Source organism: Phalacrocorax aristotelis, chromosome 7, assembly GCF_949628215.1.
Source record: "Phalacrocorax aristotelis chromosome 7, bGulAri2.1, whole genome shotgun sequence".
Taxonomy (NCBI): domain Eukaryota; kingdom Metazoa; phylum Chordata; class Aves; order Suliformes; family Phalacrocoracidae; genus Phalacrocorax; species Phalacrocorax aristotelis.
Window position 1 is genome coordinate 15,592,553 of NC_134282.1, and position 24,042 is coordinate 15,616,594.

At 36.2% G+C, this 24,042-nt stretch overlaps 1 protein-coding gene across 6 annotated transcripts in view; it reads right to left on the bottom strand.

Annotated features, from left to right (window-relative positions):
- Positions 1-24,042, bottom strand: part of OPA1 (OPA1 mitochondrial dynamin like GTPase) — a 57,554-nt gene that overhangs the window by 15,535 nt on the left and 17,977 nt on the right. For all 6 annotated transcript variants that reach the window (XM_075098944.1, XM_075098942.1, XM_075098940.1 and 3 more), the window contains 21 exons: positions 22,154-22,258; positions 21,125-21,211; positions 20,102-20,215; positions 19,691-19,771; positions 19,197-19,271; positions 18,798-18,869; positions 18,531-18,630; positions 17,891-18,021; positions 17,278-17,350; positions 17,114-17,186; positions 16,231-16,346; positions 15,567-15,631; positions 14,862-14,938; positions 11,871-12,036; positions 11,185-11,337; positions 10,482-10,590; positions 9,784-9,863; positions 8,461-8,601; positions 6,955-7,071; positions 5,550-5,643; positions 4,144-4,254 (listed from right to left, as the gene is read on the bottom strand). In XM_075098944.1, the coding sequence (XP_074955045.1) occupies positions 4,144-4,254; positions 5,550-5,643; positions 6,955-7,071; positions 8,461-8,601; positions 9,784-9,863; positions 10,482-10,590; positions 11,185-11,337; positions 11,871-12,036; positions 14,862-14,938; positions 15,567-15,631; positions 16,231-16,346; positions 17,114-17,186; positions 17,278-17,350; positions 17,891-18,021; positions 18,531-18,630; positions 18,798-18,869; positions 19,197-19,271; positions 19,691-19,771; positions 20,102-20,215; positions 21,125-21,211; positions 22,154-22,258 (2,140 nt within the window). The remainder of the gene's footprint in view (positions 1-4,143; positions 4,255-5,549; positions 5,644-6,954; positions 7,072-8,460; positions 8,602-9,783; positions 9,864-10,481; positions 10,591-11,184; positions 11,338-11,870; positions 12,037-14,861; positions 14,939-15,566; positions 15,632-16,230; positions 16,347-17,113; positions 17,187-17,277; positions 17,351-17,890; positions 18,022-18,530; positions 18,631-18,797; positions 18,870-19,196; positions 19,272-19,690; positions 19,772-20,101; positions 20,216-21,124; positions 21,212-22,153; positions 22,259-24,042) is intronic.

Below are 24,042 nucleotides of genomic sequence, written 5' to 3' on the forward strand. Positions count from 1 at the left end.
AGAAAGCAACTGTATAAATCCATAATGCAGATATGTTTCAAATGTTGTGTGCAGTTCTGCTCTTTGGTCTTAAAAAGGGTTTAGTACAACTCAAAAAGGGTAAAAGAGTAGCAAGGCTGATTGAAGCTATGAAACAATGTCCATGCAAGGAGCAACGATGTGGATGAGAACTTTTAAAGCCAGAAAAAAGAAAAGCAAGTGTGGGTAGCATAAACATCTATGAAGTCACGAGTGGCACAAGAACTGAATAGAGAAAGATTGCTGAATGTTTTTCACAGTGGAAGAACTAAGGAGAACCAAATGAAACTGGCAGGAGGCTCAAAAACAAACAAAAGGAAGTACTTTTTCACACAATGTGTAGTTCAACTCTGGAACTAATTGCCACAGGATGTTGCAGATGCCAAAGTTTACATGAGTTCAAAAAGCAATTAGAGAAAATCACGGTAGGAAGAAAAAAAACCCCATGAATAGCTATTAATCACAAAGATATTACCTCAGGATTAGGAAATCTTGGAACCACAGATTTTCAGATGCTGAGAGAGTATACCAGGCAAGAACTTCTGTGTGCTTAACCTGTTCTGATGCTGTTCCCAAGCACCCATGCCTGCTCATTGCCAGGGACGGGACACTAGGATACATGGACCACAGGCCTCTTCCAATACAAGTATTCTTACGGATTGATTGCATTTTAGGACACTTTTAAAGTAACTTTTCCCATTTCAGCCATTCATCACCTGCTCTGCCCCTTTTTGTACCACGCAATCCCTTCTTCCTGATGGTCTTTAGTCCTAGGGCTTCTTTAGTTCCATAAATTTAGTAATTGTCCACTGGCACAAGTAGCATGATGATATTTATGGTAAGGAGTATATTTATATTACGTTTAAAACCTTTTTTTTAAAAAAAAAGTAACCTTCAGTTCATTAAAAAAAAACATAATTTGTTAGAAATAATTAAAAAGATCTGTTTACACTCTTTAAAATATCTAGAATAAAGCCCAGGAAGTAAACATTGAGAAGCAGCAAGACTCAGGGCCTAAAGGTCGTCAGGGAACATTCATATATAGGGTTAAAATACCATTCAAGGCTGTGGAACATAGATAACAAAACCTGCTTAAATCAGTTTTGAGTCTTACATGAGCTCTCATTACAAGACCGGGCCACCCATGTTAGAAACAGTTTGACATTAACCAGTATCCTGAACAAACAATAAAACACTTCCAGTGCTTCAGCGTTAGAAGACTGATGTAACAGAAGTGAGATAGTGTTGCTGTATTATCATCAGCATCAAGAGGAAGTGTCCCAACCTCAGGTATATAAATAATTTAGATTTGCAAGTGCAGTTTCCAATCAGTAAGTGAATCCCAGCCTCGTATTTACAAATTTAGACTGGAAATTAAAGGACCTTTTTGTAACCATCAGAGGAATGACAGCCTGGAACATGTTTTCAGTATGAATAGTGAGCCCCAACAAGTTAACTGACTTAAAGATGGCGTTCAAGATATGTGAATGAGCTGGGTTACGTAAACACAGCTGCCTGGAAGAGAGAGACACTGGACTTCATGATTCAGGAGATCCCTTCCATTCCATTCCTAATTAAAATACAAATACCTTATGAATGTGTGTTGGGGGAGTCAGGATTTTCCTTCCTTAAGCAGAGTCCTCACTATCACTAAATGCTGTAGAAAGGAAATTACTTGTATAGCCACCTGGGAGTTCAATGCTCTAAGCTATCAAAGTCTGTCTCAGGAATATAAAAAAAAGACTTGCATCACAGAAAAGCACTGTATTCACTAGGTAAAGGCAAAGAAATCCTTTTTTCCTGTCATTTGCCCATAAAAATTATAACCACTTAGCAATAAAAGCATGCAGAAAGTAGAGAGAACATTGCTGATCTGACTACAGAGCTAAGCTGGGGTAGCTTTATAATCTTCCCCTAAGTACAATAAAACAGAACATGTCATGATACATCGTTTTGTACTGAATAATGATTATTTCCTAAGGAAAATGTGTGTGGGATCTGTGACCTCCTAAAGAAATACAAGGCAGTGATGGTGTTTTAGCTACATAGTAATTTATGAAACGCATACTACAAACTTGAAGCATATATACTAATACACAGATACCTAGGATTATAAACACACAGGCAGGCTGCTCCTACAGGTCTAGTATAGTTTACAAAATAACGACCCCAGCTGTTACTGCTTTGAAATGGGAGTTTATTCCTGACCCTGGTGAGAAGCAAAATTGACAATGCAAAAAATCCAACTTGATTTAAGTGCAAAACAAAGTCGGATTAACTTAAACTTTATGTATTTTCTAGTGCTCCTTTACTTTGTTTTGAAACACAGAATATTTGAGGATAAATCAATTTTCACTCTATGACAGTATTTGCTCAGGAAAAAAGAATCCAGCATCAAAACAAGAAAGCAAGCAGCATTGCTCACTAACAAAAGGAGGTAACTTCCTCATTAAATATCTGTGTCCCACTACGCAGGTTACCACTAGTTTTACCTCAACATATATATATATAGACAGGAAAAAGACTTATTTTGTAAAACATATTCTACCCACTCTAAAAGAATGTATACACAAAGGTTGATACAGGGTTCCAAAAGCAACACAGGATCTTTAGAGAGAATGATGAACCTATAGTAAAAATTGTAGTCACACCAGCTGTTTCAGAGACCAGTCAAAAAAACCCAGACAATTTGCTCTAGAGTCACTAAAACTCCCACTCACAAGTCCAAAATATTATAGCAACACTTTCTAAAGGACAACAAATACCATAACTGACTGGGATTTTAATAACAATACTTCCAATAAGAAAACGCTTCCAATGTAACCAAACCAGTACTATCAAAAAGAAACCCTTTCATTTTGAGTTTATTGTAAGCAAAATGTGTTTATATGATGTTTTGGATGTAAAAAAAATGGAAGACACAATTCATACTCAGGAAACTAGCAGCAATTGAAGGCTTCTCTGAACCCTGGATATCAGAATATTGCTAAATAAAAGAAGAAACACTAACCACAGCATTAATTTATTTCGAATTAAATATCTAAAGTCATATTTTAAGAGAAAATTAGTTGCTACATCAAACACAAAATAACGGTATAAGAAGAAAGGTAACCTGGGATCTCAAGATACAGGTATTTATATATCTACATGAACTTTATTAATCACAAGTTTTTTCTTTTCCCCTTTGCACACCATTGGTTTTTTTTCCCTACCAGTCCAGGTGTACGGCTGTAGTTTAAGTGGAAGTCTCACAGAGTAATAGCAGAATGAGCCAAAAACCAAACCATACATGTGCAAGAGAGCAAGCCCCATCAGCTAAAAGTCAGTCTAAACCTTACTGGATGTGCAGGTAGACAATGGGAGTATCACATCAGCCTGGACTGTCCCTGTAAGAACTTTCACTGTTTAAAATCTTACTATATTAACCATAAAACACCTTAACACTTTCCAAGTGACTCAAAGTATTAAACTACGGTAATCCTTCTGGAAGGTTAAATCTGCTAGATTTTCTTGCTAAATCTCTTAATAGAACGGTCATCTCAGCTTAATAAGCACAACATACCAGATCTTCATGTCTGATAGGTTTCGTTTCTGCATACATGGCCTTAAACAAGCTGGCCAGTAAGTCACGGGCATTTCCAGCTAATCTGTATTAGAAGCCAGTATTATCTGTGGCAAATCTGTATTAAAAGCCAGTATTATCTGTGGCAAGGCTGCATATTTCACCCAACAATTAAAAAAAGATGGGATGAAAACCTCCTTACACAGCCAAGACTGAATCACCCGGAGACAGGTCTCTGAGGTGTGGATTAACCATGTTGTACTCTAAAAACAAGAACTTCCCTTTACAATATTACTCCGGTTCAAGTGCATTTTTCAATATACTGATGCAATATATTTATACCAGTGAATTTACATCTAGTGTAAATTATGTTGTTTTATCACACTATACTACCCATATCCACCTTTGAATTAGTAAGATCTGATCATATTTAAGAAAAATTCCATTTTAAATTGAATTATTAAGTAAATGCTAGCACACAAACAACCCATATTGCATTAAATGTTCTCAAGGTCAGTGGTCATTTCAAGTTAGTTCCAAAATACTATGGAGTAGGTACTTACTGAGATCCTCTGCCAGCTGGACCCTCTTGCCAGTTAGGAGCTTCACCTTTTTTTCATTGTCTTCAGCAAAATCTTCAAGCACTTCCTTTACATTCTTCTCCAAGCGCCTTACTATAAAAAACCCAAACAACAAACCAACCAAAAAATGTGAATGGCAACACTTTTGTACCTAAAATGACCCAGGGACAAAACTTTGGGAAGGTGTGTAGGGATGTAGTGTATGTTACCAGACTAACTAATCTGGTTGGAAAAAAGGCAAACTTCTGAACACATAAGCCCCTTGTTTGGGCATTAAGACAGGAAATTGTTTGAGAAAGATGCTTAAATTTCAAAGATATTTTCTCTCTGAAATAAATTCTTATTTCTAGGAGGAGATAAAAATATTTGTAGACTGCTTTGCTGTCTATTAAATCAGTAGTTTGACACTAAGTGTCCAATGATTCTTTTATTGTAAGCATCCTTGCTGCCTCCTTCTTAACAGTTACACTTTTGCTATCAACACCACCCTCATCAGATGAATCAAGGCCAAGTCAATTCAAGGTGAAAAATGGAAAAAAAAGTTAACGATGACAGCAAGGTGTGGTGTTGAAGGACTGATGAAACACAGAGAGGTGTTGCTGTATATATAAGGCTAAGATGAATCAAAAGCTCTTTAAAGCAGTATTACGTCCATCTCAATACTCATATCCTTGCCTTTCAGACTTAAACGAAGTATCTCCTAATGAAAATTCCTAATTTTCAGCCCAGCAGTTGTCCATGAGGTAGGTGGTTTGAAGAAACAGGATGTAGCTTTCTACATTTAGGGGCAATTTCTTCTCCATGGAGGGTAACTTGCATCATATGAGAAGGTTCAAACCTTTACTTGCACCTTCTTCAAGAAGCAGGTTGAAAACTATTTTACAGATCAAAGATGATTATTAGCAGTCGTACCATGGCACTAGCAGATTGCTACATAAATGCTGCTTTATAAGGAAGCTGCTGTTATATAAGCTTGTCTAGATATTACACTGCACATTTTGCATGGCTTTATAAATATCCACTAGAATTGATTTTTTAAATATCAAACATTTTTAAATTAACATCTACAGCCAGACTGACCTGAGAAAAAAGAATATACTCATTATTTATTGAAACTCCTTCTGCTTGGAAAAAGATATTGACAATTGGCATAATGTAAGCTGAAAATATGTTAAACTGGAGTGTCTTCATTATTTGACATTCTATTTACATTAAAACATTTAATATAAGTAGATTATAAAAGTCTATTTACTCTACATCTTTCCATTACCTAACCAGGACAGAAGAATCAGCCTTCCATACTAAGCGTGGAAAGAATGCATAGCATTCACTAGAAAACTTCTAAACAATTTTTTATTTCAAACACCTCAACTCACTATGAGCCTTACCTTCAGTGTTGGTAAGCTGCTGCCTCAGCGTATTTGCTGTAATTGCCAGCATTCGCTGTATTCGCCAGAAGAGGACAATATCATTACATTCGAGCTGAAACAAGGGAAGTTGTAGTGTCAGACCTCTGATGTCCACTGAACATCCAACACTTACAAGAATATCTTGACTCTTCTGGTGGCAACTATAAACTCATGTATACATATCCTGATCTTGCACAAAAGTCACGCAGAATAACTGCCATAGTAACAAGGAAATACACCAAAAATACTTCTCAAGAACCTTGCCAGCCCTATTTAATACACTGCATTCCCTTTATATCCACTGTTTTCAACAGAACGAGCAGCGTCAAGGGTTATCACGGAAAAACAATCTGCATGCACTATATGCAGGCTGCTGAGTATAACCTAATGCTCACTGAAACCCCACACTTGTTCATTGCAAACACATTGAAAGACAACAGCTGAACTCCATATTGTGACTCCCTGTCTGACAGACGCTTCTGAAGAGAGTGTTGGGCCAAGGGTTATATTTGTTAACAACAGAAGAGACAGCTTCTACACCTGCAAGAATGGCAGGAGGGAGCACTAACTTCACATTAGGACACCTTAAAAAGTCAGTAACAGGAATAGGAGGTTAAGTGTCACAGAGAGGCAGCTCTCCACTCTGTGATCTCATTCTCTCTTATCTCTTACAGGGAAAGGTATTTCTGCAGTAGTAAAGATTTCTGGCTCCATGGGGATGGTAGTTTCTCATTAAAAAGAAAAACAAGACTCCACAGAAAGTAAGGAGCTCTACCTTTCCAGTATTTTTTTTTTAATTTAAAATATACTAGTAAGAAAACTGTATTCTTTTCTTTGTGTGACTTTGTGCATACTGTCATTTGTTGCACAGGCTTGGGTTTACGAAACTGGAAAGTAATTTAAAGATCTGTTTGTAATCGCCGTAGTATTTTTTTTTCCTGTTGATCACATGTGGTTCTAAGCACTAACTCTAAACACTTATTTTTCATACTTATCCCATAAAACCCCCTTACTTAATGTTTCCTTAATTTTTTGTATCAGTGAGGTAAATAAATATCAATGGGAAAGTGGGAGAAATGGACACCAACAAGATATCAATAATTGTACAATATGGCTTTTAACAGTGTATTTTCAATTCATATTAGTAAGTGACAGATGTTTAGGTCATGGCTGATACCTAGTGGTCATTTTATATCATTACCATCAGGATGGCATTTCATCAATTACAAGCCTTGCGTAAAACTTATCTAAGATCACCAACTATCTCAAGGTAAAGGATATAAAAGAAAGGTTAGGCTAGTTTAAAGTATTTGTAGATTTATTTTTTTGACTGAGATGGAAATATTAAAGCAAAACACCAGTGTATATCTGTTCTTCAGTTTACCTCTGAGTCCACAAAATGCCTCTGATAATAATAGAAGCCTCTTCGACATAGATTGCAGTGGTTCAAAGCAGTCTTCAGGAAGTACCTTCTATAAATTTGGTGCCATGTGTCTTTAATCTAGGAAAACAGTATATAAATTTGACTAAATAAATACATACACTCACTAGCTTGCATAATTTAATGATCACATTTAATTTTAAAATATAACTCCAAATTCCACTATCACATAATGTATGTTTAAATATTTCTCAGCAATTTGTCTGCAACTGGGATATGATTAGTGTGTTAGTTACATTTGGCAAATGTTACAGAAAATTGTCAATTTAAAAATCTACACTTCCATGCTTGTAACATAATTGAATGCTTCAAAATACTGTCTGCAGCCAAAATACATTTAAATTATATACTACAAAACAGGACAAATTGTTCTGCTCTTGGCATGATGCAATCTTTACATTAGCACTGAGAATACATTTTTGAGTGGTACCCATTAATTTATCAGTTGAACCAGATTAAAGCACAGAGGAATATTTAATGGATCTTATGTAAACAAGCATTTGTAACTTTTCTTAATTAGGCTTATTTATGTTCTAGTTCTTCAAAATTAAATATTTATACAGATATGGCTCTTAAAAAAAAAAAAACAACAAAAAAACCCATAAAATAAAATTAAGAAAACCAGTTCCTTAGCTAGAAAGAAAACTCAACTTGCACTCAGTGTCCTCACGTAGAGAATGTGGATCGCTACTCTGACCTTTACAAAAAGGTATGGTAAGTGCTGTATAGGGAAGGGGCAGCAGGTATTTAAAAAACTCTTCTACCTTAAGTAAGTACCTGTATTAATGTTGAAAAGGTAGTCAAAGTTACTGCAGAAAATAAATCACTGTTAAAGGAAATCTACATCTTATTAATGTTTGAATTCTTATTTATTTAAAATCTTGCATTTAATTAGATAAAAGGTCTAAAGTTAAGGGCCTTACAGTACAATGAGAAAAATAATTTTCCAGAGCATTTTAAATGTACAATACATTCTCTTAGGGCACTTAAAAAAACCCCTGGCTTTTTCCAAGCATTTTTGCAAAATTTCCCTCTCTTCAGTGTACCTATGAACTTCAAACGGCACATACAAACAACCACACTGAAAGCTTAGGAATGCACAATATGGTTTTACCATATCTTGCTCACAAAGGCCTTGATACCACTATATAACATCTGAAAAATAATTTTAAACAAGCCTTGTCATAATGCAGGGAAGAAAAGAAGAAAATCTGCTCAGCAGATTCTGATTTCAGTCTAAACTGACAGATTCCAAAGCATTGTACTGCATTTGTCCGACAGCCAACAGAAGTGCGTGAATTGTGTGCAAGTAGTCATTTAGTAATTCATTTGGAAACATCTGGATTACAAGTTCAGTATTTAGATGGAGTCTTCTGTATGCTGTCTAGAAAGAGCATTCAAATGTTCACAGGGGGCTTCCATATGTTTTGTTACAATTCTGCATGTTACCAGACATGAGTCCACTGTTACTCCTCTTGCTTCAAGATTCTTTCTGACAGTCGTCACTTCATCATTTGCCAGATAAGCTGCATGTTCTTCATTGCATTTGATTAATTTCTCAAGTTCATTTCTTGTTTCGTTACGAATATTCTAAGATAAGAATGATTAGTTAGAATTAATTATTATAGACTCAGAGATCATCAGCACCCCCTCAATAAACAGTCTACCTGCTTAATAAGATGAAACAGCAAATACCTTTGACACTATTACCTATTACATTTAAGTGACCCAGAGGGTATTTGTGCAAAGATAGCTCAAATACAGTATTTTTAAATGGATAATTAATGTGTCAGTTTTTCATACTTTATTTTCATTATGCACAGAAATACAGATGAGGAAGACAAGGGTGGAAAGAAGAGGGAAAAAAAATAATCAATCATGGGTGTTAGCTTCCTTTCCCCTCCATGAACATCTGCTAGCGGGGTTCACGATCACTTGTGACACTGATGAGAGTTGTAATTTTTGCCCAACAGCTTACATGAACTCTTCATGGATTCATACCTTTAAGTTGCTGTTCATTAAATTTAAGTAAGATAGGTTGAAGTCACTGCCTTTCTCCCATACCTGGCTGCACACAGTTGACTGTAAAACTCCTTCCTCTGAAACGATTACTGTCTACTGTATTCTTTTAAACTCTACTTATTACTTTAAAGTATGATTCAGTTTGAGAAATATCTAGAAAAAGTAACATAAAAAGCCCATCACCTCTGGGCATTGAACAGAAGATGCTATTCAAATTCAAAAAAATTCCAAAAGCTATGAGCAAACGAGAAGAGAGGTTCTGATGAAAACTGTCAATCATGAGATACAACTGTGACTAGACTACAAGTGGTAATGCTATCACATACTAATTAAATCCAAATGGAGCATGATAAGAAACTGCACGTGACTTCTGCTTAAAAGGCATGCTTGAAAAGTATAGAAGAGAGTAGCCCAGTTTGCGCTTTGTTCTCATCAATTTCTTTCTACTGGAAGAATTTTAATATTCAGGTCAATGGCACAGTAGTAAAGATGTTTTCTGTTCTTCAGCTGAATTACATTTTATAAACCACTATGTATCTGCAATATGAAAAAAGTATATGGAATTCTCTGTGGTGTAGTATTTAAAACAATGAATAAAGTAATTGTATCTAGAAGGGTTGTTTTTTTTTTGTTATTTTTGCAATCATCTAAATAGCGTGAAGAGGGCTGGCATTTTTGAAAATTTACCGAGTGATGAAGTTTTCTGAAGGTAGTGAACTACATTTTCTTTATATTTTTTTTCCCTTTTACCTGTTCTTTGGTGCGGCCTATCCAGTATAACCACCTTTTTTTCCAGTCTGGACCCACCATATCTTCAATAACAGATTCAGCTAAAAAAGCAAACAACGTTAAGTGTCATTCAAAATATATGTAACCTGCCAAATTTATAGTTCTAAAATTAGGTCCAAGAACGGACATTTTATGCCTAAGAATATAAGATATGCCATACTGAGTCACTTCAGATGTCTTTTACTTAAAGCAACAGTTGATGTCTTTTACTAAGATTTAAAAGTGACTGCAAACTGGTAGATACGTCAAGGAAGTATATAAAAGCACAGCATCCCTCCACTGAGACATCCCTCTGCTTCCAAGTCAGGCATTTCAAAATCTTACCTTGTTGCAACTTGCAACAAAATTAATTATGCTTGATAACCATAAATGGACCAACTACTCTCTGTGAATTTATCCTATTCTTCTGTGTGTCTGTACCATTTTTTGACTCTACAGATTTCTATTACTTATCTTTCAGCTGCCTCATTGTGAGAGCAAGAGCACTAGCTTTTGAGGCTGTACTTTGCTAAACATTTCTATCAGTACCAGTACCATCTTACAATGTCACCATTGTTGCAGTTGTGCTGATAGAAAAGCTTGCACTGCAGTGAAGTGAACTCAATCTGAAATTGGCCCAGATTAAGAAGCACACAGGAGTGGAATACATCACAACTCACTGTCTTTGAGACGACTTTGGAGAGTCTCTTCCATGAAATGAATAGCTGCATCCCACTGCTGCTTATCAGATATTGACCGATCTTCTAAGGCATTGTGCTGGATCACTCGCTGCAATACAGAACATGGTTTTAGCATTTATTCAGGATTTAATAAAAAAAAGATTTCTGACATTCTTTTCGTTTCTGGATGTCTACAAAACCAGCATATATAGGGCACACAGGATCTATTCAAGAGGAACCTTTTCAAAGCACTGCCAAAAATATTTTCTTGTGCCTTTAATTTGACTCTCTTATGTAGCCTAGCATAAGTAATGTAAAAAATACAGCAAACAATATGAAATCCCTCCAGGTGTATAAAGGTGGTAATGAAATGCTGTTATTTTTTGTGGCTGTAATTAACAGAAGAAATGAACTGATGCTAAACAATTCTCACAAGGCTCTCCTTGGGCAGCCAGTGGATTATGAAGGACTTCTTCATGGACCAAATCAGTTTTATTAGATGTTATTTAGGGCAAAGAAAGGTAATAAATAAAATGAAGTGAGAAACACTGAATTAAAACAATATATAGAAAAGGAGATGGACACATGCCCCTATCACTCTACAATTACATTAAAAGAATGCAAAAATACTGAATACGCAATTTCAGTAAAAAGATTTCAACAGCACTTAGTCAACAATGCAAAAAAACCCACTACATTGTACCAGGCTATCCTCCGCTCTCTCATTCCATTTGTGTCGTTTAATAGTTTCTTCTTTGACAGCTTGTTTCAGTTTATCAAAGATATCATCATGTTCTTTTCCTTTTTGTTCTGTCATGAAACGGGAGAATTCTTCTTGCAAAGTCTCCCATGCCACCTAGGAAGTGAGCAAACAGTACCTGCTGAAATGGACCATTATACCATGCACCAGCTGGTAAAGGAACATATATGGCAATTCTTGCACGTATGAAAATTTGCGTACTTTCTGAAAACAACATACAAGCATAAGAGTAAGTAATTGACTTTAGCTTTGCTGCCCTATCCATTACTAATAAAGTCAACACTAAACTTTGCTTTGCTATGTTGTAGCAAGTAGAATTCTGTTAAACTTGCATAAATCTATTAAATATGAATATACGTAGCCTGAAGGGTTTGTTTAACCTTTTAAAAAGAGGGGTTTTTTGGTCTTTAATAGAGAAAAATTCACCAGAAAAGCAAAATACAATGTTCCTGCTGTATATGCTTCTCAACACCAAGATATTGCTAGCCTTTTCTGACATGTAAGCTGGTTAGAGGAACTGTTGTAACTCCTTCAAACCACAACCTTACTTCTCTGGAGCTATGTGCTTTAATTTCAACAGGTTTTACACCTTTTTTTTTTTAAATTTTTTTAAGTAACTAAATTCTCACCTCTACTGCTTTATTAGGCAGTTGCTTGTCAGTCCACTGCTTCAATTTGATGTCCACAGTGGTGTTAAATGTCCCTGAGTTCATAGTCTGTGCTGCTGGAAGGTAGATATTCTCAATCACATGAGTAGATACCCTCTCCCATAAAGTTTTCTGAAGAATCTCCTCCCTAAAAAAGAAAGTTGTAACACTTACGATGACTCCAAATACAAAAATGTCTAAAACAAGTATGCACTCGATTTGTTAGAAATACTGAGAAAAGACTACTACAGAACACAGAAAATACTCCTTAACATCAGGACACAACTTCAACCAAAATCTGCTTGGAACTAAGGACACAAATACACAATGTTTTCAGCAGCAAAGACAGCTTCAGAAGTTGGCCTCTATGACTCTTGCAGCTGCCACTGCACTGCACAACAGTTCCTTGCAGCCTTCACTTATACCAATATAACCATGCAGAGCTGTGTGTGCATATGCATGGCAGGTGGGGGAAACAAGGGGGCAGACTGTAAAGCTTTGAAATGATTTGACTAAAAAGTCCACACTCCCAAAAAATGTGTGGGTTTGTTTCTGTAGTATTCTGATTTGTTGGAACAGGCTGTAGTTTTCCACCAGGGGTTTTCACTGATTGTTCCCAGATTTGATAAACAATGAAGCAAGTTGAGAAGTCCTACGTTTTACCAAAATGTATATTGGTATTAATTTATAAACATGCCTCACGTCACTATAAAACTAAATACCACTTTCCTATTTATGATGTGTTTCAAGAAGTAACAATGGAAACAATCTAACTTTAACCTTTTAAAATGACAATAAACTTACTCAGGAAACTTTGCAGCTGCAGTGAGAGAATTCAGCTGAGCCACTGTACCATAAAGCCAGTACCCACAGAGGCAGTCATGCTCTTTCTGCTCCTGCCAGTCTCCAGTACAGGTTGTGGGTTTCTTGCAAATTAATTTTATGCTAGCTCAGCATGCTAAATCAGCTTACCAGCAGGTCATGTGAATGCCAGACTTGACAGAATAATGAAAGCTAGGAGCTGAAGAATAAAACCTGCTTCTTTTTGGTGGCACAAGACTATCAGATTCATTCAAGCCCTTTTGCTCCAAATGGCTGAAGTTCAGGACACAAGCCTCATCCCTGATAATACCCCTACTTTAACTAGGCAATCTGTGGACACAGACTGAAGAACAGTTCATAAATATCACTCCTCCCCCATTTCAACTAATTGAAAGTTTCTCTTTTGTGTTTAAAGCATCCTTCTTTGAGAATTTTGCAGCTGTCCTTCTGACAAACCAGTATAAATGGGGATCAAAGCCACTAGTTTTTCTACTGTTGGACAGATCTTTGGCATATTTAAGTATTAAGGTAGTAAAAGTATTCATACAAAATTAAAAGAAACTCAAGCATTTAAATGTTGAAAGAATTCACCATAAATTGAAATTAATATTGCCACCAGTAAAAAATGTTTTCTTTAAAAAGCTTTGTTCAAAATAGGATGATCTGGATAGCGTTCAAACAGACCAATTATTGACCATTCTTGATCACCATTAAAAGAAATGGGGATGTGGCTAATGAGTTTCGCTTACAGGGCGTGCTGGAAACAGTCTGTTATGGATTTTACCACTTACAAATGCACTCTAGGAGAAGGGCAGTCCTTTGATCAAGAACAACTGCAATCTCATTCCTTCTTTGCTGACATGTCAATAAAAATACACTTTTGCTTTGCTTGATTCAGTCAAACTTAATTGGAAGAAATGGAAATTCTAACAGGATAGAAACATTTGCATTCATCAAACGCACTGCTGTTTTTAGGCTGCATGTAACAGCTAACAGAAGCAGTTTTTCATGACTTAGGTTTCCAGTTCTACTTTATAGCTCATTAAGCGTTATAAAACTAGAATCACCACCACATTTTAACTTTCAGAAGAAATGCACAGAAACATTCATGTTATGCACCCACCCGATACACAACATAAAATGAAGCAGACTAGACATGGGCCAGGGTACATCAGCATCTATTCCACATCAAACAGCAGACACCATAACGGCAAACCTGGATTACATTTGGACTAGAACGCAACTTCAGACTAGTACACTGCCTACAACACTTTCTCTGAATGCATCCACACGCCCAGAGTTATTCTAATGTCACTAAGAGTCAGACATTTTATCTTGGTTTTTAATGAATGACCAAGTAACAGTTCAATTCAGGTCACTGAAGGCAAAGGCATTAAAGAAACCTTTTTTTTTGTGGTTCTCAGTTATGGTACAGGCTGTCAGAGTAATCTTTTACATAGGCTGTTCTCCTCTCAGTCTGCTTCTACAGTAGGTTTACTATGCAGTGATGCTACACTGTTAAATACTTAGGCTAAGCTTACCTTCTCTCTCACACCTGTGTCTGCCTTACAAAGAAGTAGGCAGCATACTATGGTGCTACTCGGTTGAGGCTACCAAGGAGATCCACGTGTGGAATGAATTCTCAAATATCCAGATCAGCTTTTTACAGCCATGAATTACATAATCTTTGAAATTCCAAGCCTTTGATTCACAGATACACAAAACTTTTTTCCAAATTCATAGATATTATTTTGATATGAACAATAATCCCCAAACATCAAGTTAAGAGGAATTACTGATCCATGCTTCAAATGAACATCTGAAAACATCATTATTATGATGTTCCTTTTCATTTTTGAGGAATATCTATTGTTCATTATACTGTATAAAAACAGAACAAAATACAAACTGACATAATATAATTGTTGTTGAGGGATGATGCAAGTATGTGCTGATTGAGAATAATAGACAGACAGACTACTTCCACAGGGACAAAGGACATAATAACACACTGTCCTAAGAAAAACAGTTCCTTATTTATATTTGAGAATTTTGTTTACTAAAACTCTTTATATTTGAAAAGTAAACCTCTGCTAGTTAGAAAAAAAAATTAAGAAAGCAAAAAAAAGCAAAATGAAAAAATTTCCATACCAGTGCTTTGGTGTCACCTGAGTCAAACTTATGACTTCATCAAGAATCTCATTCTTTGCTTTTTCAAACAGTTCATTCTACACAAAAGGAAAAATATGAATTAATGAGATTTTAGGTACAGTTTGATCAAGTTTCCATACAAAGAGTAAAAAACCCAAAACTTTTTCTTATGGCCTGTAAGCCTAAAACGATACCTCCTGGTCATGTTCTGGACAATGTATGTGCTTGTCATAAGCTACCCTGGTTTACCATACATCTTCCCACCCATCTCTTGCATGCCTCTGGCCAGGCATGGCATTGAATATTCAGGATCTCTATAAAAGAATTAGAGAATGGGATCATAATTGTTTTGTTACTCTGTCTGAAAGACCACGGAATGTAACTTCTCTTCACCAGTTCTATGATGATCACAAAGAAACACTGACCTATTCCTGTGGGCGAGTTAGGTCGGTTAACTGCACACCAGCAGAGTGATTGACTTGTTAAGCGTTGAAGTATCACAATTTTGAAGTACACTATTTCATAAAACAGAGGGCTCAGTATTTCCTTCCCCTAGAATAATTTCCACTGTCCTCACATTTTATAAGTGTCAGTACTTTATGTTAACTTTAAGAAACCTTCACAAATGAGATTAAATGGCATAAATTTTAATCCATTATCTTCAACATTTTGCAACACATAAATTAAAGCAGTAGTGTAATTTACCCTGTCAAGCTCTCGCAACCGGGGGTAATTGTTCTTCCATTCAGTCTCAAGATTGAAACGTGTGGCTGCAAAAATCAGAAACAAGGCCTTAATTTTTTATATTGTCTATATGCACTTCATGACGATCTTAACAGTTTAGCAGCTCCTAAAATTGCCACAAATCTTGCTTATGACAAACCCTCCAAGAACTTTAAGGGCCTCTGCAAATGAGCAAACCTTTTTGCTGTCTATGCTTAGATATATGGATGCAAATTGCAGGATTCATTTATTGAAAAAAATGTAGTAGAAAGAGAGCCATTCAACTTCCAGCTCTGTACAAGTCAGTCCTTCCCTGGCCGATCAGATGGTATCTTTATATAGGAAGCCATTTTAAACAACATCTGAATCCAATGGAAGAATTGTGTTTTGCTCATAAAACCACCTGAATTTGTTTCTTTGTACTTATTTACTCCTTTGGCTTTTAAAGCAAGTGGGTCCTCCACACCATGAATTATTTTTATGTGTTTTTATAAAGATTAACTGCGGCAATGACCAATTAATGAGAAATGGTGATCATATAAAACACAACTGCCCAAGCATGCTGGCAAAACAGTATTATATGCATGCATAAGAACTGTTTTAACAGCAATTTGCTATTTCACTTGGTTTTTTTAAAGTTGTTTACCTTTAAAAGCATCTGCTTGCTGTTCCACAGACTCTCTCACCATTTTCCAAAAGCAATCTGACACAGCAAGACTTAAGTTCTTTGTTGTTACCTGGTGTGCCTTCAGCATACATGTCCTGTAAAGAAAGACAGCTAGGGAAATTCTTCTATGCATACCCATGCTTTCTGGCCCCCATTTTCTCCTCACAAGAATAAAGCTTTGCTTTTTATAGCAGAGGATAACATGTCAACGTCCTCCTAACCCAAATTCCAGTCTCCTTCTCCAAAACATTCAACGCAGATAATCACCAAAGCAAGGGGGGGATGGGACAAGATACCAACCCAAAAAACACCCCACCACAAATAAATTTCTATTCTAGATGTTGCAGTGCAGGTACTGCAGTCCCAAAGACCATGCAGCTTACTTTCCTGAGAAATACAAGCCTGTGAAACCAAAACTCTGCTCAATGAACTTCCAGTAGAACACAGAAGTTATTAACCTTTTGAAATCAATATTGTTGTCACACCAAGACAACTAACATTTAGAGGCACTACAACTCTTATTTGGGCTGGATTATCTCCTCCTGGCGTATCAAGCGCCTAGGCATAGGCTGGGAACTTAGTTTTTCTAAAGCCAACAGAGAGATACAGAAACTTCTGAAGAGAGGCTCAGAACTGCAGTGGAATCAGTTGCTGCCTGAAGATGCCCGTGTCTCTCCATTGACTTACTGCAAGCATTAGGAAACCAGGCTAACATGGCCCATCAACAAGATGCCTTACTTAAGCAGTTTAAATCTCAAATTGTGTTTCTACATTGCAATCCTTTTTTTTTAATAAAGAAAATCTGATGCTAGCATTTACCAACACAGGCTCATTTCAGTTAAAGGAATAAACAGCAACCTACTTTAACAGCTTTGAATTTTGAAAAAATTCCTCTTCATATTCTTTAATCGATTCAATGCTTTCACTGCTGTTTCCTGAAGAAAGAAGAGAGTGCTGCAACAGTTCCATTGAGATAGTTTTCTCTGCTATCAAGGAGAAAATAAGCAGAGCCAGAACTCTCTTTACCTTTTCCAGTAACAACAGCAAAATAACCCAAAGCTTTCATTGGGAAGAGTTTGCCTTCAATTATTTGCTGGATCTGTGAAAATAAAAGATTAAAAAAAACAGTTGGCTTTGCACAGAGACATTCTTTCCTTCAGCACAGTTTTAAAGCCAGATCTATTTGTATCCATGCACAGACTGCTATAAGAAGCAGTTTATCATGGGACTGAGTTCTACTGATATTTAAAAGAAAAAAAATATAAAGGCATAAACCAAATAAGGCATAACATAGCAAAACACAAAATAAAGTGAAAAAGCCTATCTCAGAAGATCCTAAAGCGTTCTCAGGAAAGGGAACCTGCTCAGGTCACTTGCATGAAAGGAACCAGTATTATAGCAAGCTGGAGCCAAGCTGTGACTGAAGTCACGAGCTCATCACTAAAAGCAAAGCCTGAGAGACCTTAAAACAACCACCACCAAAGAAAGAAAAAAAACCAAAATCACACTGAATACAGAAATAAGCACTCAAAAACATCTAGAAAAGGTAGGTAAGGTCCAATATTTCTGACAGCATCTGAAGTATTTTTCCACATGTGACTTTAGTCATCACAGTATGAGAAAAATAGTTTCAACTCACTCTGCTTGGGCTAGCCGTATTTTTCTCAGCAAGATCAACTTTAGTCAACACAAAAATCGTCCTTTTTCCTTGGGGATCCATTTGGCTGACTAAGTCTGTGACAATACTGCGTTCTGCATCCACTGACCCATCTAAGTAAACAAAAACAAAGTTCTATTTTAAGGACAATGTAATCTAACATGCAGCACTGAAGATATGGTAGGCATAAAATAAGTTCCATGTTACACCTTAAAAATAGTAAAATTACACCTATATTCAATTTTTGGGTACACACAGTGAAAATTTGCTTTGTTCCTGGTATCATTAAAAAATGAGATTGTTGTAGTTGCCTAAGTTTTGAACGAGTACCACCTTATTCAAAATACTAAACTCTATTGTTGTCTCTTGCCTCCAAAACATTTTTGAAGAATTCCTGAATTTTATTTTAAGGATAAAAAACTCAAAAAGTTGCTTTTTGCCACAGATACCAAAGGTGCCTTAATTTATAAACAGATATTCCACAGCATCCCATTTTGCAGACTACAGAGATCACCACAAATGAAAAAAAAAAAAAAATCACAAGAGCCCCAAGAGTCACATTAGAATCAGAATTAAAAAAAAAAAAATCCTCAAGTTAGATAACCATCTAGACTCTTATTACCTTGAATACAAAGGATGATGGCATTAGGATTCTGCATGTAGGCCTTGCTGATGCTGAAGATCGTTTCTTTCGTATCTGGAGCCATACCAGATGTCACAGTCTTTAATATGTATATGGATATACATATATTTAAAGGAAAAAAGAAAAACAGAATGATGTAAAAAAACCCAAAACAGTTAATGTTCTCACCAATAACACTACCTCACCTACATGCCTTAAAGCTTTGTTTTGTTCTTTTTTTCTTCTTTTTTTTAATTGCCTACTTACACTAATGACTCCAGGTAAATCAACCAATACCATTCTCTGCAAACCAGGGCCTTTCACACTTAAGGAGATGGTCTGTGAAGTAAAATTGAAATTAAAGGTTTATACACACACCTACTTTGTATGTAATTACATACACAAACACTCGTATATAAAATTATATAAACGCTTATTTACACACACACATGCTTTAAACCAGCAACAGCCTGTAATTTGAAATAGGAAGTCCAATTTTATGTGCCTGTAATTGTGATATAAAACTGATTTTAACAGTCCAAATACACTTTGTATAGTGCAAAATATTAAGTGTACACAAACTGGATTCACCAGTCTCCTAGCTGAAGAATACTTACAAGAGATATACATATAGATATTTGCCACTAAATATTTGACAAATCTTACCTCAGTGCTAACAGTGCACCCTTCCTTCACGCTATTTCTCATTCTGATTTCTATTTCATTTCTCAAAGCTGCAAGCTGTTTTTAGGAAAAGCAAAATATCAAACATAAAACTGCTTACAAATGTGATAGAAGAAAAATCACCAACTTAAGTAAAAAGTTTACTTCGGGATTAACACCTCTGCTTATAAATACTAACTCTCTCAAATGCATTTTAATAACTAAGTCTGGTAAATGGGGTGCTAAATGACAGATTACCTGCAGACCCCTGCATACTCCAAAAAATATCTTGGCACAAGAGCGCCTCCTACGTTTTATCCACTTCAGTGCCAGCCAAAAACAATACTAAGAGGTAATTCAATAACTAATATAATGCCTTGCTGCACTAAACGTATTTCACTCTAAATTAAACAGGGGCTAACACCCCACAAAGACACACAAATTTTCAGGTAATTCATAAAAGTCACATTAACTTCTGGTCACTTCTTTATACTTACATCCTCTTCCTTTGTCAGATCAAACTCCCGAGAGCTATCTTTGAATAAAGCCACATGGTGGGGACCTTCACTAAGAGTTACCTAAATGGTAAAAGCCTTATATGAGAAAGTATGGTAGATGTAACACAGAGAAACATGAGAAGTACATAGTGTATGAATAATTCCCACTGCAAACATACAACTGTATGTAATGCTTATTTATCACAGGACTACTTACAGTAGGAACTACTACTACTGTGATAGGATATATGGATCATATATAGGCCTACAGAATTTTTGTCATTGACTGCAACAACTCAGTTGCTTAGAGACCATTTTATAAATGAATGTTCACATATACTCCAATTAATGGCATAATCAGAGGGAGAAGTATACAGCAAATGCTGATTCAGAGATTTTGATGTTTCTTACCTTAACAGGGGAACGTGTCATCATCTCCCCAGACCCTCGAGGGAATATTCGGGCTTGGGCGATCATTTCTAACACACTGGTTTTTCCTGCACTTTGATCTCCAACCACCACCACCTTAAGTGAAAGTTTAAACAGCCACTGGCTTTCAGCAGGACATTTTGGAAGCTCAGACAAAAGTTGACTAAAAAGATGTTAATCTATATCAACACTGTGTCATGTTTGACAATAAATGCATTGGTTTAAATATGGAATCCTTGAATAAATACTAACTTCTAGTCATGCAAAAAAAAGAGACTTGTGCTTAAGACAACACAGTTCACAAAGAACCCTATGGGCCTAACCTGCCAGGCTACCTAGTGAAAAGAGGAACTGCCCCCTCACAGCAGGCAGTTCTTCCCTCCTTGTACAAAATCCTTTCAGCAGGTGAGACGCTGAAGACTACTCATCAGGTAGATGCTGCTTCTGCCCAGAGAAGGCTGGATTTTGATGTAATTGCTGTCACTTCCCTGTTGTACTGACTTCCTATAGAAGTCACCAGTGCTACAGATGGTTGTGCAAGCAGGATGCATTCCTGGCTCTCCCCTATACCAGCAGTCAGGCTAGCCAAACCCCTTCTCACGGTCCCTGCTCCAACAGCAACACCACTGTGGGAAGTTAGCTGGGACACCTCACCTTCTCAGCTCCGCTGGTATACACTGGGAAAAAAGTTGTTTTACACTGCTGAGAAGGCTGGTGTGCCATCACTGAAACCATTTAAAATGAACAGCTGAGCAGACCAGCAATATCTGGATCTAGATAAGGTTTTATCTACGAACCAAGGCAGACTTAACATAGTTACACTGGTTGTTCTCAAAATTCTCTTGTTGCATTTAGAAAGGAGAACATGCCTTAAGCAAAAACCCTCGAGTTACAAGAAAATAGCCTAGCACTAGCTCTTGATTATTCTATAAATATCATTAAATGTTCTATTCAATTATAAGACTAGTGTTTCAGTAAAAAGCCTTGAATTCCTTATCTGCTTACTCGAGGTAGGTGATCTTGAGTGTTATAACTGGCGTCATAATCAGACAGGATGTCAAGTACTTCAGAATACATATCAATCAAGGATTTCTACAAAAGAATTACAGAGAGAAAAACAGACAATTAACAGAAGAAAGATTGGGTTTCAGACTACTTCATCTGTATATTCTGTAAACCTATTGGTAAGAAGGTGTTTATTCTCTCCCCTTGCTTAGAAACCTAAGCTGCCTATACTGCAGCACAGATCTCTGTTTCATAAAGTACAATACCAAGTAAAGTCATGCCTTGCCTTCTGTGGATGAAAATACTAAAGCTGCAGATGCATCTTGCAAAATGAGAGCTCTTACATACAGCATAAGAGAACAACAATGCTCAGACTTCACGGTTTTCAAGTTAAGATGCTGAATTAAGTTTCTTCCATTAAACATTTAGACTTATATTTTCAGCTTGATAAACAATAAGCATTAAGAAGGCCTATCAAGCTAGTTCTGTAAAAGTAAGAACTCCTTATCCTCCACTTCCCAGAGGAAAAAGAAAGATCCATACTGGTCAGCAAATGACATGGAGAGAGGCAGAAAACATCCATTTTTAGAACACTCAGGATGTAGGCAGACAAAAGCAAAAGCATACTTAGTTCAATCTCTGTTAAAAGATGGTTTCTGGCCCCGTAACTACATTCCTCCCAAACTCAGTAAGACCCATGAAAAGAACAAAAGTATCGGACTGGGTAAGGAGGGTTGGAAGCATATTTATTAGCACACATAATGAAGCTATATCAAAAACCCAATCCACATTTCCACTTAATTATTTAGTTAGACATGGTAACCCCTTTATATTCTCTGACTGAAGCCATTTTCAAAAGTTATATAGTTAAAAATAAGATGCATAAAAGCCTTAACATGTAAGAAAATTAGCATATATATCTTATAACTAATGTTAAAAGTTCATATATGAATCAATAAATACAATTTAGAATATCATGGGAAATATGGCATAATTATATTTCTATGCTGATTTGTAACACATACGTACCTTTAACTTCCTCTGATGAATTCCCTTGTCATCTCTTTGCAGTACCAATTTCCTTAATTCTTTGTTCTCCTTCTCTAATCGCTCAAGCATTCTTTGGTATTTGAGCTACAAAACAGTGGTACAAATATACTGTTGAAATTACTGAAATAGTATACTCGCACGAGCAAAGTTTTAACTATGAAAAATATATTATCCTTCATGCAAGACTTTTAAAAAAATAGAAACCTTTGAAATCACTACAGTTTACTAAAATACAAGGCTATCAAAAAGACTGTTAGATTAGGCAATACATCTTTGCTTCAAATATTTTAATAAGACCACAATGTTCAAACTTAGGGATACATAAATCAATCCTTAAGCATCTGAAACAAGCATCATTTTCAAAGGAGCTACACACATGCAGTCAGACAAAAATTAGCATCAGTAGGAACTGGCTGTTCAATGAAAAAGATCATAAGGATTAAATGTGAATTTGCAAGCCTAGTTTAGACCCTTTCTTCAGTATGCAACCTCAGTTCAAGAAACAACTGTACCAGCTCAGTCCTCTTTAGAAGGAGATTATGATAGCCCCTGAGGATGAGACACTAATATAGTTTTGATACGTACTCTGAAAACTGTTTTCTATGGCATGGGAATGTATTTGGCCTGAGCATACACTTTTAAGAACAAATAAAATTTCAAGCTGCTATAAAAAAAGGCATGTAATAAATGCTTTCAAAACTGGCAAATATTTAAAGAGGATACAAACCCCCATATCAAAATAATTTGGCTGAGCCAAGGAGCCAATCAATTTAGAAGCCTACAGATAAAAGATTAATTGTACATTAACTTAAGAAAAGCAAATCAAAGTAATGACTAATATGCATCAATGCTGAAAAAAGTCTGTCTTAAAAATTACTAGTTCTGTCTTGCTAATTAAGGAGATTAAAACTTTGTTGGCACGAAATAAGGCAGGAAGGAGACCCACCTTATACCACGTTTGCACTGAAAAGCCCCATTAAGGTATAATATACGAAACCCTCATGAGTATGTTGTAAGGCAACACACCTAGGAGGGAAAAGTACTGCTGTCTAAACAAGAACTGTAAGTCATATAGCCACGGAATCATGGCTCCTGCTCTGTAAGGTCTGCTTAACGGATGAACTATTTCTTTGTAAACCACATCTGCAGGGGCACACTGTATTGCCCAACATTATGAAAGCTACCAGAAAGGCTGGAAATGTTCCTCGGTTGAGCTGATGCAGGGAATTCTTAAATTAGCTGCTGAATGCAAGACTTCAGAGAACGTGAAAATGGGTTTATTTTTGTGACTTTGTTCTTAAATAATGAATCGTCCTATACACTTAGATTCTTGATAGAAGATACTAACTTTATTACTATTGTAACCGTGTCAGGTTGATTGTATAAGGTTTATGTAAGGGAAACAAAGCAACATGCATGCATTCACTATATTCAGAAATTCATATAAAAAAATGGGCTTTCCAAATGTCTATTATTGAATTCCTAGGTCCTCTGCACTTAGGCCATGCACTTTTAAGAAGGCCAGTTTGAAAAGCAGTGATCCTAAGGCTGATGGCTACAAGTCCTTTTCCTTTTCTGCCAGCTAATGAAATAGGCTTTTCTTTAACGGAAGTAACAGAGGGAATACTGAAAACAGGATTTCACTTGCAAAAGCACATCTTCTTTCAGACCATATTATATTATAACAACTGAACTGGATGGAAGACATTCGGAAATAGAAAGTGGATTGGGTTTTGTGAAGCAATGCTTTTTAGAAACGTGTATTAAGAAATCCTGCCAATAACTGTCATTGTTCAAATTTTCACTTTTTGACTTTTTTTTAAAGGACATCACTCTGAACAGCACCATCCTCTTCAGTTTCTTAAAGG